General features: G+C 38.6%; 1 protein-coding gene across 5 annotated transcripts in view; it reads left to right on the top strand.

Annotated features, from left to right (window-relative positions):
* Window positions 1–8,849, top strand: part of PPP2R3A (protein phosphatase 2 regulatory subunit B''alpha) — a 435,163-nt gene extending 426,314 nt beyond the window's left edge. For all 5 annotated transcript variants that reach the window (XM_029615753.1, XM_029615752.1, XM_029615758.1 and 2 more), the window contains one exon: window positions 3,602–8,849. In XM_029615753.1, coding sequence (XP_029471613.1) covers window positions 3,602–3,698 — 97 coding nt within the window. In that variant the 3' untranslated portion in view covers window positions 3,699–8,849. The remainder of the gene's footprint in view (window positions 1–3,601) is intronic.
* The last annotated feature ends 4,612 nt before the right edge of the window (window positions 8,850–13,461 follow it).

The following is a 13,461-nucleotide window of genomic DNA, read 5'->3' as shown; positions in this document are numbered from 1 at the left end:
AAACTCTTGGAAGATCTTAAGAATATTCTGACCTAGAATTGCAAAGTTTCCCTTCATGACTTTTCAGTGCCACAATATGTTTTGATTCTACATTGCTTCAAATGTATTTTATTTATTTATTTTAAAATATTTGTTACCCACCCTTCCTACATTCAGGGCAGGGTACAAAAAAAACATGCATAGTAATAAAAATAAAATGTAAAAAACTGTCAAAACAAATATAGCAATATAATTGGATCAAAAAGCATTACAAGGAACATGTGTCTGTATGGTGGTAATAATCAGCCAGTTAGATGGAATATGCCATTTGACATAAGTATGTTTTCAGGGCTTTCTTAAAGAATTTGGATTTTGTAATCAATCTTAACTCCTTTGGAAGGGAGTTCCGAGGAGAGGGCTGGCAGTAGAAAAGGCACATTCCATAGTTTTTTCCAGGTGGACTACATTCGGTGAAGGGACATCTAGTAGCCCTTGATTCGAGGATCTCAACATTCTGGTGGGGTATGAATTTTCAATACAACTGCAATCCAAGGTGATGAAACTTTATGTAAGAGAGTATAAATAGAATACCCAGTTTTATACTGAATCCGATAAGAGATTGGAAGCCAATGTAGTGATTGTAAAACAGGAGTAATATGATCATGTATGTGAGTTCCAGTTAATAACCTGGCTGCTGCATTTTGAATAATCTGTAAATAATTATGTAAGCTGGGAAACTAAGGAAAAGTTAGTTGCAATAATCAAGGCTGGAGAAAATAACGATTAAAGAACAGTACAAAAATCATTAGGGTCTAATAGAGGCTTCAGATGATGCAGAAGCTGTAGTTTGAAAACTGAGGTCTGTGTTAAGGATTTGATGTGATCCTGCACTGAGAATGTGAGGGGTCTATAAGAATGCCAACATTACGAGTTGGTTTTGATATGGAAGTGTTTTGATTTCTGAAGACAATTTTTTCTGGAATACATGTGAGTGGAAATTGAGAAAGAATCATAATTTCAGTTTTGGTGACGTTGAGGACAAGTTTGTTCCAATTTAGCCAATCATGAATAGTAGAAAGGCAGGCAGAAATAAATTGCATGACCAGATAATTGTTCTCTGCCAAAGGAAGTCTGATTGAGAGGTTCCAACATTTTCAATATAAATTGACCTTTACTAGGATCTTCTTTTTCACTGGATCATGAGCCATAGGATCATATCTTTTGGGAACTATTGACCCGGTGTTAACAAGAATCATGCATCTCCCAGTGAGATCCCAGCTTAGTTTCCAACTTGGACAAGTACTGCTTAACTTCTGCCACTATGGTGAACCAGCTCATCTCTCCCTCGTATGTCACCAAAAATTTAGCTGGATAATTAAGGCTGCAGAGAATTTTAAGTGTATACAGTTTCGTTCATATCAGCATGAATTCTTTGCATTGCACAGATAATTTCACGAAGTAGTCCTAAAATACCAAGATATTTCTATTGTTATAACACATCTGCTTTCCTCCTCGCAGCACCCTTAGGATCATCATTTTAAGGGTAAAGTTCAGTAATCAAACAATGACTACTTGCAGCCTACTATTCATTTCCCACCGTGGGCCTAATCAATGTGCAAGCTCAAAGTATAGGTTAGATCTTGTAGGCCCAGCTCCTGTGGAATCCACATTTCCAGTTTAAGACTACTAATGTAGCTGGGTTTAAAAAAGGTTTGGATAAGTTCCTGGAGGAGAAGTCCATAAACTGCTATTAATCAATAGGGAATAGCCACTGCTTGTTGTCAGCATTTGTAGCATGGGATCTGTTTAATGTTTGGGTACTTGCCAGGTACTTGTGACTTGGATTGGCCATTGTTGGAGACAAGATACTGGGCTTGAATGGACCCTTAGTCTGACCCAGTATGGCATATCTTATGTTCTTATGTAAGCCTCTCAGCTCTGTGTCTGACAAACGTTCAGGCTGGCCTATAAAAAGAAGAATATTCCGCCATGATCTCTTCTCGACATCTTCTATCTTTTCTCTAATTTGTGCACTTGAATACTGGAGACCCTCCACTCCATTTCTTCTGTGTGGTGGTGTGGCACAGTAAACGAGCAGTCAAAGCTTCTTTGAGTACTTTTATTTACAGTGTATATGAAATCATAGGATATCTCCTTACCTTCAGCAATAGTCAAAGTAACAATTACGATTCACATACCGAATTCACCTTAGGTCAACAATGTATACAGGAGCTAACTTCTCCTGGAGACCTGGATCTGGTCTGCTGATCTCAGCTGGGCTCTGCTTCTTAACTTTCCAAACTGGGTCCCATCCACAGAGCTCTCTCCCTCTGTGGGGATTTAAGGTAGACCAGGCATCTAGTCTGGTCCTGCACCGGTTAAGAGAGGTAGTAAGGCCACTCCTTCACAGATGGTTAAAATTATCAACTCTATTCATTATTTCTGCTTGCTGTTCATATATTTTGTTAAATTTGGAGTTGAGGGCCTGAACCATCACCGTCATTAATTCCACTATCACTGCAGGGCTTATGGGAGGCCAGGTCAGTGTCTGTCATGATCACTAGCATCATATTGATGGGCCTCACCTTTTTCTTTTCCTTTTTGTCAGTTCTAGAGGACACAGCTATTGAAAACCAAACTGTTAAATGTCCATAGTTCCTTCCACGTCTGGATCAGGGTGTTGTTTAGAATGGGCGGGGGGGGGCTGATGCAAGCAAGTATGGCCAGGCAGCACCCAGAGCCAGGCAGAAATACAACTTGCCTTACTCAAAGCTTCACGAGGCCCCAGGGGAACAACTTTTTAAAAGTTCTATAAGCTAATTTTCAAAGAAAGCTCCCTACAGCCTGCAAAATACATGCAGAGATTTCAAAATGAAATCCACACATGTACTTTCCATTAACTCCCTCCTCACCAGTGGAAAATTTTAACCTCTTAGTTACCCAGGCAAATGGATTTGAAAATCATCCTCTCCGTAGCCTTCTATGTAATGCTTCTTAATATCTCCTTCCAAGTTGGCAGTGAACCACTTGTAATTAATCTTTGAGTATGGTTTCTAGCCAATTATTTACCTACCTATAACTGTTACAGGTGGGAGAAGTGTATACTACTGTTTTGTATTTTCCAGTGCACAATTAGAACAATTCATATATAGTAGAACACACATTCTGTGTACAACAAGCCCTTCATTCCCATGTTCCAGATAGAATACTTGTATAGCATGAGTATGAAATGCTTGCAGAATGGAGATAGAGTTGAGGAGGCCATGATGGCTCTGCTGCTGCAGCCCAACGTTTGGCAGTAGAAGACATCTTAGGAGCTGCCTCCTGTATGAGGTGTAACCTGTTCAGAAATTAAGCTGCAAAACAGAGGTTTTTTCTCAGAAGTGGCAGAGAGAGAAATTCCTGTTTTGTATGGGTGTGTGCAGCAAGCTGAAAGGTGAGTTAGTTATTTCTTTCAGCATTATCTACTTTGAGTCTTACTTGTTTCAAATGAGAGTAAGATACTCCTATTGTGATTCAAGATTACATTGTACAGTTCTCCTTTTCAATGCAAAAATATTTGGAAAGTTTCCTACTATTCAGTTTCTTGTCTGTACAAACTGTCTCTTCTCTGTTCTTTCAGCTCCTTTGAAGATGACTATGAAACAGATGATGTCATATCATCTCCAGAACTGCCAAGCAAGATGGAAACATTGGTCATCTCGGACCTCACAGCATAGAGAAGGCAGGAGGTCCAATTGCAAGACAGAGTGATTAACTGCCTTCATTTAAGGACTAACCATAGAAATTTTGGAATTCTTTTTCTGGGGGAAGAGACATGCTTTGTTTTGTATAATACAAAGATCCCCACCTTTTGAAGATGTGTGGGTGCCATCATTTGGCGTCTACCCTGGCTTTGTGCAATACTATGTAAGTGCTGTGCACATATGGCAAGCAGAAGTGCTTTCTGGGGAAAAAGGTTAGTGCCAAGACTTTTTTTTTTTTCCCTCAACAGGAGTTAAGAATTAAAATCTCTCTCAGGTCAAAAAAGAAATGCCAAACTCAGGATGATTTTCTGGGCCTTGTCTACATTAGGCTTTGCTTTTCAGGCATTCTGCATCAGTTCAGAAACATCTTTCCTGAAATTCCTAAGCCATATGTACAGTACAGTAACTGAATGTATGAGACAACAGATTACATTTCTAACCAGTAAATAGGACTGAATGTCCCATACAAACAGCCTATTTCATAGAGATTTTATCAACTAAGACCTACTCTGAATATTTCAGCTTCAAAAGTTTCTGTTTCCTTAATCCACTTGCATTTTCTGTTCACATACATGATGGACTTTGGAATGTGATTTCACTGTTGAGACAATTTGGGCTTCAGGGTATAAAGTGATGCAGAGCTTCCACAATCCTTTGCTGGGAGGGATAGGCCCTCAGTTTGGACAGTTTTCAGCTTTCTCCCTCCAAAGAATTATTTTGGTTGTTTTAGCAAGAACTTAGCCCTTACCAGGGCTTTCAAACATAAACGATGTTCAGAAATGGGTATTTCGCCATTTAAACAGGAAATGTTTGATGCTTATTTGCTCTACAACATTTATTTGCTATTTAACATGATGGTAAATGCAACTCAATACTCTGGAAAGTGACAAGGATTGGAATGTGAAACAAACTAAAGCACATTTATCATGTGAACGTTTGTGCTCCTGCAAATTTACAAATATTTGCATTGTGTAAGCAGTGCAGGGAGAAGGATGTCCAAGAACCAAAGAATCTCCTTAAGGCACTGTCCGAGTTTATTTGGCCTTTCCTTCTTTAGATCTTTGCTTTTCTCAGTCTCTTTTCCTAGACATCCTCTGGTGTTCTTACAATGTCGGTGCAGCCTGGATCATAGCACTCCACCCAGCTTATGGCAGTTTAGCCAAAGCTGTCACCATGTTCTGCTTTATTCCTGCAACTAGTCGTCCAGCAATAACTTTTACAGCCCTGCTCTAACAAAATCAGAATTACCGGGGCAAGACATGTATTTATTTCACCTGTTCAGTAAATAAACCTATTGCACAATTTCCTTCATTTCCTTTAAAGCATGTACATATAAAATGTGGTTGTCAAACTCCCCCATTTGCCACATCTCAGATAGCATATGTGAGATAAAACAAATCTATTGCTTCAAGGAGGTGCAGGCACATTGACTGAATGACTGTGTAAGTAACTTGTGCTGCCACCGCTTGCGTTAGGCATTCTTAATTTGGAGTGCAGAGTTCTAGTAGCCATTTTAGTCCTGGAGAAAACTGGATTCTTTGTAAGCTGTAATACCTTCTATTAGAGAAATATAAGAATTAGCCAAAGATGTTGTACATGAGCTTTTAAGACCACAATAGTTCCTTCTTCAGATACGGTTTGATAATTTGTAACCCAAGACAGGAGAACATTTATGTATGTAATTTCTTGAAGTCATGCATTCCATGTGCACATATCTGTGTGTATATATATATAAATATACACATATATACATGTCACATACCTATAATGGTTGCCCATTATTTTATAGTTACAGTTCTCACTAACAAGGGAAGGATCAGGGTTAGTTAATAATTCATTGGGCTGAGTTTAGTGGATCTGCTAGAAACTATTCCCTGTAGACTTACATAAAGTCTTAGAGCTCAACATCATTCTTTGCCATTGAGCATGTTGCGGAGACAAATACCTGATTGTTTCCTGTCCCAAATCGATAATGACATTGATGGAGGTCAGGGCTGAAAAATGTAAATTTTAAATTTCAGAATTCTTTCTTATCCAGGAGCTTCCAGCTGAGTGATGCCCCATTCCTACTTACTGTTACCCTAGGGACCATATTTCATACCTACCAGCAAATTTCCTCTTAATTCTCTCTTATCCTTTTAACTAGAGTTTTATAACATCCCTGAATTAACGTTAAGCATTGCTACTGAGTGCCTCTAGAGACCTCTTCCCAAGGGGCTGTGAGTACTGGCAGTGTATCCATATTCCTCTCAGCTTCAGAACAAACAACTACACTTCGGACACATATTCCCATCTTTTACGTGGCTCTTTACTTTGCTACTGTTGCCACTGGCCCAATCCAAAAACTTTATTTTTTAATTGTGTCTGTGTAGTTCAGTGGCTCATGCCATAATAACATTCAGGTATATCCGTGAAGAACAACCAAGCATTCAAGTGAGTAGTCACAGCAAGGATCTTTAAGATGATTGGGCACTGTGACTGTATTCTGATTGGTTGACATAATCTAATGGTGTTCTGAGATGTTTTACATCAGTAACAACCTTCAGTCAACTCAATAACTCAAATGCTTTCTACATCTGAGACTTCAGGATTTGAATAGATGATCATGCAAATTTTCTAAAATAATTTAAGCCTGATTACTAGCCCATGAAAGTATTATTAGAAAGATAAATACATAGCAGATGTCAGCCAAAAAGGACCATTTGATCCACTAAGTCTGCCCATTTATGCCTGCATACTGTGCTGTCACATGTCTTTCTTGATCTGTGGTCTTCTCCTAACCTCTACCACTGAAGTCCCTTTGTGTCTATCCCATACGTATTTGAAATCTGCCACTGTTTTGGTTCCTATAACCTCTGCTGGAAGTCTTTTCCAGGTATCTTCCATCCTCTCCTTGAAAAGTTATTTTCTCACATTCCTTTTCAGCTTACTTCCCTTCAGCTTCATAGAATGACCCTTTGAACTTATTGTATGGTACTAATTACTTTGCCAAATTACTAATAAGTTGCTGAGTACTTCTATGATCAAAGAGCCTAATTTTCAAAAGCATATACAAGCTTAAACTTGGGTTTACACTTGTAAATGCATGCTACCCATGTACGTGGACTTTAGAAAATTGCTACAATATATGCCATTGACTTGTCAAAAGGTTTTATCCATGTTAAGTGTACTTAATGTGAGTAAATAGCTTTTGAAAATTGCTATGATAGTATGTTACATTTACATGCGTAACTCCCTTGAAAATTCACTTGAAAATGCGATGCCTCATCAGGAAATCATGATGCAAAGCCTCTCTCCATATCCTTCTCATTTCACGCTGTGCATGTTTTACTGATGAGAGCATATTTACTCCTTCCAAACCAATTCTTCTCAGAGAGCCATCTGATATTTTATCACATCCTTTACAAGACAAAATACTGCATCAGTTTCCTGAGAATAGTAAAGCAAGACATACTGTTGTTCCTTTAAAAATTACTTCCAAATTTGCTGTTTGTGCAGCCATTAAATATCAACAAGAGCAGAACTTGGCTCTGTAATATTTTAAGTTATTCAGTCCGTGTAAAAGTGAAATGTTTTATATCCCTGTTCCAGTGCCCTATACTTCCCAGTTCTAAAGGTTACAAGCTCTGCATTGGTGTGCCAATCCTCAGAGCCATCCAGTCTTAGAGATGACAGAACCTATATCCCTATATCAAGAAAAATCACACACAAAAACCTATATCCCTGCACTGATCCTTGGAGCCATCCAGTCCTAGAAATGAAAGGACCCATCATCCTGAGCCCCCTAGTCCTATCGGTAATGGACTCTATGCTTGTGTCAGTCCCCTGAGCTATCCAGTCTTAGAAGTGAAAACATATGACTAATTTGGGGCTTTGAAACTACTGATCACCTTTGTCAGTTTATTTCCTGAGCTAACATAGGAAATTGCTTATAAAGCTATATAAAGTGGTCAAAAATGAACTTCTTGTGGGTGCTTCCCACTGCTGAAATAAGCACGTAATACCGACAGTCAGGAAAGAGAAACATCTTTATTAATAAAATATCTTGGGAGCAATGCAGATTACCATAACAAAGTAAGGAAAAGGCAGAGCTCAAGAGTTTTTCGGTTGAGCAATAAATTATATTTGTTGCTTCTCTCAAGCCTAAACACCAATGTGTTAGTTTCTTTGTAAGCATAACATTTTTTTAACTGGTTAATACTATTATCACATTTATACTAATGAAACTTCATTCTTGTCATATGATTTCCTGTAAGTTGAGTCAGGAAGACAGGAGCAAAACTTAATTCTGACCTTTAACATTTTAGCATTCTGGCTCACCTTTAACATACTTTAGCATTTTTACAGCTTGGCTATTTCCAATCTTATTGTGCTGCTATTACCTTTCTTTTCTTCATCACTGGACTATCTTAACAAAGAACCCCTCAAAGCACCCTTACATTCTCCCCCCTCCTTTTGTCATATTTAGTATGACAATATTATGCTCAAATATCGATGGTCTCCACCCTGTGTCTTAGGTTGGGCCCATGCAGGCCCAGCCTATGGAGCAATGGGTTAGGCTAGAACTCTTACCTGTCGTAAGGGTGGAGGCTGTGGACTAGTCTCATGCTAGCTGAGACCAATCTGTAACATCTAGAATTCTTTTTCAGGGTGGGGGGTAGAAGGATAATAAGAGCAGGCTGAGAGTTTCTTCTTTGAGTAAAGATCAGAAAGTTAAGTACCAATAGGAAGTGGAGTTGATACTAATACAGGAACTATTAAACTGGCAGCAAACTTACAGCAGAGATTTATCACACATTGGCAGCCAAAGCATAAGGTCACAAGAAAATTAATGCAACTGCAATAAGGACAATTATATACATCAGTTTCTTTTCTAAAGCTCTAAACCAGCCTATGCACCAATACTTAGGAAGTCCCAGTCCTGTTTGTTTGGATAGATTGCAGTTTGGTATAAGAGTCAAAATGTTTAGAGAACAAACATAGTGACTTTGATTCAAATAGCAAATATACAGGGTCATTTATTAAAATGCATTATGATATTAACGCTCTCGATAATTATTGCATGTGTTATTAGTATTATCACAGCATGTGTCGTGAATGCAAATTTTACAAATTTATTCAAAGGGGCGGGATTAGGGAGGGGTTTGGGTGGGATCAATGAAAAAGAGGGGCATTATTGCAGCAAGTAATATTGTAATGCACACTATTGCACATGTTTAACACCAGGAAAAAAGGTGTAGTTATTTCCGGCATTAAACTGTGCGATATACCCGAAACGCAATTTGCGATAAATATCACAAATTCTGTTTTAGACATTTTTGGAGAGGGAGAGTGGAGTAGGTAGAGAGAGAGAGAGCCTCTGGGTGGCATACATAGTAGTCAACTATTTATACTGCTGTAGGAGGGCTAGGGTACTATCAAGCTAGGACGAGAGAACACTGAAGTAATCTCATCTTAGTCTGACTTTCTTCACTCCAAAACACGTCAAATCTTTACTGAGGTCTACTGTTCGTACATTTCACTCTGATTGTAAAACTGGCCCCAAAACCCTAGACCACCACCAAATCCTCACCTTAAGTTACTAGCTGACCCTCCTATAGTAAAATAAATAGTTGACTACTATGAAAGCCTTACCCTCATTACGCTAAATACCCCTCATTTTAATTTACTCTGCCCAAACTCCTCCCATTGGGAAAAATGTTTAAATTTGCATACATATCTCTCAGTGCATTATCACAGGCATTATGGCATTATCACGAGCATTAAGGCCATAACGTGATTTGAAAAATGACCGTGATAAAAAGGTACATTTGGGCTGAGACAGTCAGTGCAGCTACAAGCCATTGGAATACAAAGTGGTTCTAAATAAGAAAGGCATCTTTCTTTTTCTTATTTCCCTTAGCCTGTCACACACGTGTCAACATTTGATATAGGGAGCTGTAATAGGAAACTGACATCGAGAATCATTTGTAGTTTTGAAATTGCCTACGGGAAGGAGGCAGGAAATAGTCAACTATCTTTGTCTACACTGCATGCATAGCCAACAATTGGTAAGGTTCAAAGAAGTAGCTCAGTTGAGTTCTTAGATTAATGTACATATTTGTGGGAAATGAATAGGCGTTCAGTATTAGTCCATGGTGGGGCTTTCATGGTGGGGCTTTCAGTACTAGTCCATGGTGGGGCTCTAAACCACCGTTCAAGGCAAAAGGCTGAGGAGGGAATTATGTTCAAACACAATCCGGGGTCCTACTTCCAGTGTCACTCCTTGCCATAATTATTCATCTAATTCTCTGCCTGATCTGAATTTGTCTGCTACTCAGCCTAGTCCAGGGTTGCAGGTTTAATTTGTTATACATGAATCCAGGATTTCTTTCCCTTTACTTTCACTGCTGTTGCTAGTTAGCAAAATGTTGTAGGTCCCTCCCAGCATGGTTTTAAAATGTTTGTCCAGAGGAAGTTTTTAAATTAAAACAGCAGCACCTGGCTGTATTCCATATGCAGTGTTGACTTGAGTTTCAGCAGTGCAGCACTGGCCTGTTGAGATGTCTTAGAAATAACTTCTGTTAATTATTTGCAATATGAAATCATAGAATCTGTTAATCCAGATAAGTCACATCTAATCAAATTCACTCCTGGAGCTGGGAGTGTTGGCATGGGGCAACCAGTAACCAAATGAACTCAGACGGGTGGCTGTGACTGCAGTACCCCTAACATTAAACAAGATCATTAACAGTACATCTGATCAGAAAACTGGGGGTCACATATTCAGTTACCATATGAAATTCAGGTCCTTGGTCACTGTCAATTCAATCTACACATATATTCTCTCAGCAGAATTTTGGCCATTGTAACAGCTGTATTTGTGTGTGTGGGATAGGCTTTGGTCCACTTACTAAACTGATCAACAATAGTATAGTATTGAAACCCTTGGCTTTATAGCAGTTGCACAAGTTAACTCCAAGCAGTCTTTTGAGAATCCTTAGTTCCAGAAATAACAAGGGGGCCAATTTTCAAAGAGTTTATGCTCCTTACTTTTGGAGTTAGGCTCCTAAATTAGCCCTGTTGAAAATTTACTAGGCCAGGGTTCCTAAATTTAGGTTCCTAGTTTCAATAGGCTTCTACATTTAACAGCCTAACAGTGGGTGGCTACGGGAGCAGAGTTAGGGCGGGGGAAAAAGTTAGGAGCCTAGCACTGATTTTCAGAACTAGGTACCTAATTTAGGGCCCTAAATCTAGGCATCTAAATTTATGTGAATTTCTAGCTGAAAGCTTAATTTAGAGGCCAAAATTTAGGAGCTCAGCTTTTTTTTTTTTTTTTTTTTTTTAAATATCTGCCCTATTATGTTTTGGCACATATTTTATAATTCTGCTGTCATCCCAAACCCAGGGCAATATCATTTCTTATCAGAGGCAGCTTTCTGCAGGTCAATAACATCTTGAGCTGTAAAGGAAAGGGACCATGCTTACTCACAGCCTCCGCATATTAATATGGGTAGCACATTTAACAATGGCAACAAAAGCAGGTAACAAAGCAGGATCCAAAATAGTGAAGTTCAGGGAGACTATGAATATGAAATAAAATATTGGAGAAATCAAGCTGAAACAAAATGTCCGGTGCGCTACTAAATGATAACATGAAAGATAGCATCACAATTATGCAAAATTCAATAAACTTGTTCATGTCCCAAGAATGTATGCCATAAAAGCCAACTGAGATTTTTTTTTTAAATGTCATTTCTAAAAACTCAGTGTCACTAATAATTGCGTGCCTCCTTAACTATGTATATATTACTGACACATTGAAATTAGTTTCACACCAACTAGTGGTGCTAAATGTTACTCAACCTTGGTAATAAACAATAACACTTACCTTTATCACTGAAAATGTAATAATCTGTAAACTGGAGAATAAATTAATACTAATAATAATGAATAATAGTAACAATTGTAAATATGAAAAAGATGAACAAAAATGAAAATGTGTTATCAATAAGATCTTTTGATAGTTAATCTCAGTGAAATTGTTTTGAAAAAAGTTATACATACTATAAGACAATAAAAGCAACATTAATAAAACAAGGAATCCAAATAATTACTAGACTCTAGTCAAAATCTAGCTGAAGGAAAACATTGCTACATCTCTTCTACCATTAAAACTTATAACTTTCCCTATTATATTCAGTGTACAAAGAACTCATTTTTTTCTTTTCCTGTAACTAACTCCAGTAGGTGTTTATTTATTAAAAATCTTTTTTGTATTGCCACTATCTCATTTCAAGCACAAGTAAAATGCACAGTTCAATTTATTTCTGCTTTATTTTTCCCACTTCTTTGCTTAAAGATGTTAATATGGTTAAGGAAATATACAAGAAAAACAATGTGAGTTCAAAATAAATCATAAATTTATGTAGCCATCATTGCAGCTCTTTTTTTAAATGAAAAATGTAATTGTTTTCAACATTGTACTGCAGTACATGTAAAAGATGTTTCAAATTTCCTGTTTATACACACACACACACACACACACATATATATATATATATATATATATATATAAATATTAAAAAGCAGTAAGAATTTTAATTCCACATCTGTTCAAAAAAAGAAAATAACATATGAAAATTATTTTCTTACACAGTAAATATAAGAGAACTTAGGGGTAGATTTTAAAAGGAGCACGTATGGTGTACATGTGCGCCCACTCCCCAGCGCACACACATGTACGCCCAATTTTATAACATGCACGCGCAGGTGCGCGCATGTTATAAAATCGGGTCAGCGCGCGCAAGGGGTTGCACAATTGTGTACCTTGCGTGCGCCGAGCCGCGCTGCCTTACCCGTTCCCTCCCTCCTAGCCTGACCTTCCCATCCCTTCCCCTAACCTTTCCCCCCCCCCCTCCAGCCCTACTCTAACCCCCCCTGACTTTTATCTTACCTTTTGCGCCTGCCTCCAGACAGGCGCAAATGGCCCCTACCCCCAGACCGCCCCTTTAGTAAAGCCCCGGGACTTACACGCGTCGCCGGGCCTTTTTAAAATCTGGCACTTAGGGCCTTATTTTCCAACCGTATCGCATGCGGTAAGGGACGTTTCACGCGCGATACCAAAATGGGGGTGGAGTCGGCCCCAGAAGAGGAGGAGTCGAGGCGTCACCGGGGCCAACTCCGCGACGACGGCGCGCACAGCGAAAAGCTAAGTGCCTTTTCGCTGCCTATTTCGCTCCCAATAGCTACACCTCCTATGGTGGCGCTATTGGGTGCGAAACCGGCAGCGATCGCACCGCGACGGTGCGATCGCTGCCGGCTAATACAGGCCCACCCCCCCGTTTCGGTCCCCCGCCCCTCATCTTCTAAAGTATCGCAGGCCTGCGATAGTTTAAAAAATGAGGCCCTTAGTCTTTTAGAGATAGACAACACAACTTAGGTAAATGTTTATATAAACAAAGGCAACAGAGTGGCTTTTTTCTCATCTGAAGACAAATAAGGAGGAATTCTTTTAAAGAAAATTGCCATCTTGAAGTAATAAGTTATAAACTATATTGAAATATGTTTTTGTATGCATTTTTTCTTTGTTTATATCTAAATACATCATAATCACACATTTGCGGGAAAAATATTTAAGTTCCTGAGTAATTTAAACCTTACAGAAACTCCTACATCCATTAGCAATGGGATTATTGTAAATATATAGTTTATAGGTCTTTAGCTGTCCGATCTAGTATCATAGCTTCTGTTTCAA

This window comes from Rhinatrema bivittatum, chromosome 9 (assembly GCF_901001135.1).
Source record: "Rhinatrema bivittatum chromosome 9, aRhiBiv1.1, whole genome shotgun sequence".
Lineage (NCBI taxonomy): Eukaryota > Metazoa > Chordata > Amphibia > Gymnophiona > Rhinatrematidae > Rhinatrema > Rhinatrema bivittatum.
Note: the sequence above shows the minus strand (reverse complement) of the source record. Positions and strands in the feature narration are given on the sequence as shown.